General features: G+C 49.9%; 1 protein-coding gene across 1 annotated transcript in view; it reads left to right on the top strand.

Annotated features, from left to right (window-relative positions):
• The window catches only part of VOLCADRAFT_105729 (uncharacterized protein), a gene marked incomplete at its 3' end in the record, with an annotated part of 14,047 nt that extends 13,042 nt beyond the window's left edge, over positions 1 to 1,005 (top strand). The window contains exons 6-7 of the mRNA XM_002952870.1: positions 731 to 826; positions 916 to 1,005. Of these exons, the coding sequence (XP_002952916.1) occupies positions 731 to 826; positions 916 to 1,005 (186 nt within the window). The remainder of the gene's footprint in view (positions 1 to 730; positions 827 to 915) is intronic.
• Positions 1,006 to 1,791: the final 786 nt, after the last annotated feature.

Consider the following 1,791-nt stretch of genomic DNA (forward strand, 5'->3'; position numbering starts at 1 on the left):
CAACGCGAAGTGGGTCCGAAGCGGTTGTAGCATCGGCAGGAATNTGCGCCGTAGTCTTAGACTTCGGTCGCGGAATAGGAACGTGCTTAGCATCGCTCAAAGAAACAGCCTTAGTCTTAGCTATAGGCTTAGGAACCATTTCCAGAAAGTCGAGTCTAAGACTCAGACAATGGGCGAGTAACTGCTGCGGCGCAATGTGAGGCGAGGACCGAACAAATGATCGTCGATACCAAAATGTAACAGCCGTCTCTTACCTTAGCTGTTTTAGCGGAAGTAGAGGGTCTCGTCCACGATTGGCGACCCAGCGTTAGGCGTGAGAAGAGACAAGGGAAGTCGGGATTCGAAGACATACGTCGAGAACGGTGACAGCAAGGTCTTGAACCCTGAACACTAGTATAGTGATACGTTAAGTGTCTGGCCGAAGCACTTCACCTGGGTGGCTTAAATGCGGCCCACCTGCCGCCATCTCCATTCCTGGAGTCTTGGTGCCGTACGCTAGGTTGTGATAGCGTACCAGAAAGTGAGTTCGTACAGTTAACGAGTATGGTTCGTAAATACGGGGCCGTACCGTTACTGTGATTAAGCTTTAATAGCTTAAAGATATTCTAAGGTAAATGTAGCTTGCTACACGCTGGCAGCGATTAGGGATTGGCGACAGAAGCAGAATGTGGCGAAGATGCTCGTCTCCAAGCTTGCCTGCTTCCTTGCCTCCCTTCCTTCACATCCACAGGTGAAACTCGTCTTTCAAGGGCATCACGGTCTGGCACCAGTCGATGCGTCCCCAACAAGCATATATGATATGAAATTCACAGATGGCAACGGCAAAGTAAGGACGCTGCTCGTCTTTTTGCTGTCATGAAGCCCGTGACGGGAGACACCTCATATAGGCTACTCCCTTTGAAATGTTGCCTGCAGGTCACTGTGCTGGGGCACCTGTTGGGCCTCACGAAGAAAACGGACCGAGAAAAATTTAACAGGCTTCTCCACGACGGCGGCAGATTGTGAATCTTCCCTCACAGGAAGCTGTGATTGAGGAGGCCTGGAAGCGTGCAGATGCAGCTGCTCCCCCCAATCCCAATGGCATACTCCAGGCCGGTTCCGGCCCGGTTCCGACCTAACGGGTCCAGTTAACGAGATGGGTAACCGGTCGGTAGGATTACCGAGCGAACCGTTATCCGTTAACCGTCCCCAGTAATCGGTAACCGATGTCGGTAACCTGGCATGAGGAAAAATGCATTTCTGATTGCAACCAGTTTCTTTGTGACAATGCCCATTGTCACAAGGTTCATGCCCACGTGTCACACCCCGACAAGCTTAGGAGGTTAAGGCAATGTGAATGCCGGGTGACAGGGGTGACAGTCTTGTGCAGGCACATTTGGAGACTAGTTTACACTGAGATTGGGGTGATGTTGGATTAGAATACTTGCAGTTCATGAAATTGAGGAAATGTGTTGCATAGGCATATCCAAACGTTTCAGAGGGACGTTGTTTCGCCCGTAACAAACTTGTTACGGGCGAAACAAACTGGATTTCCACAGTCCCACCACTCAAAGAGCTCCCCACACCATCGCAAAGTCCCTTTTTTATTACAGACACATGTAACGAGTTGTCATAGCTTGAGATTGTCGATATATGACTGCTGGATTGTGACCAGGCCATCTCCTTACATGTCTTGCTGCACCAGCATGAGCAGTGATCCCTTCTGTTCAAAATTTTCAGGCAACATCGCAATGAGGCAAAACATTGTGCCGAATCTGCCGTACAAAGAGTGTTCAAAGCTTCACGCTACTA

This window comes from Volvox carteri (genome assembly GCF_000143455.1).
Source record: "Volvox carteri f. nagariensis unplaced genomic scaffold VOLCAscaffold_33, whole genome shotgun sequence".
NCBI lineage: Eukaryota > Viridiplantae > Chlorophyta > Chlorophyceae > Chlamydomonadales > Volvocaceae > Volvox > Volvox carteri.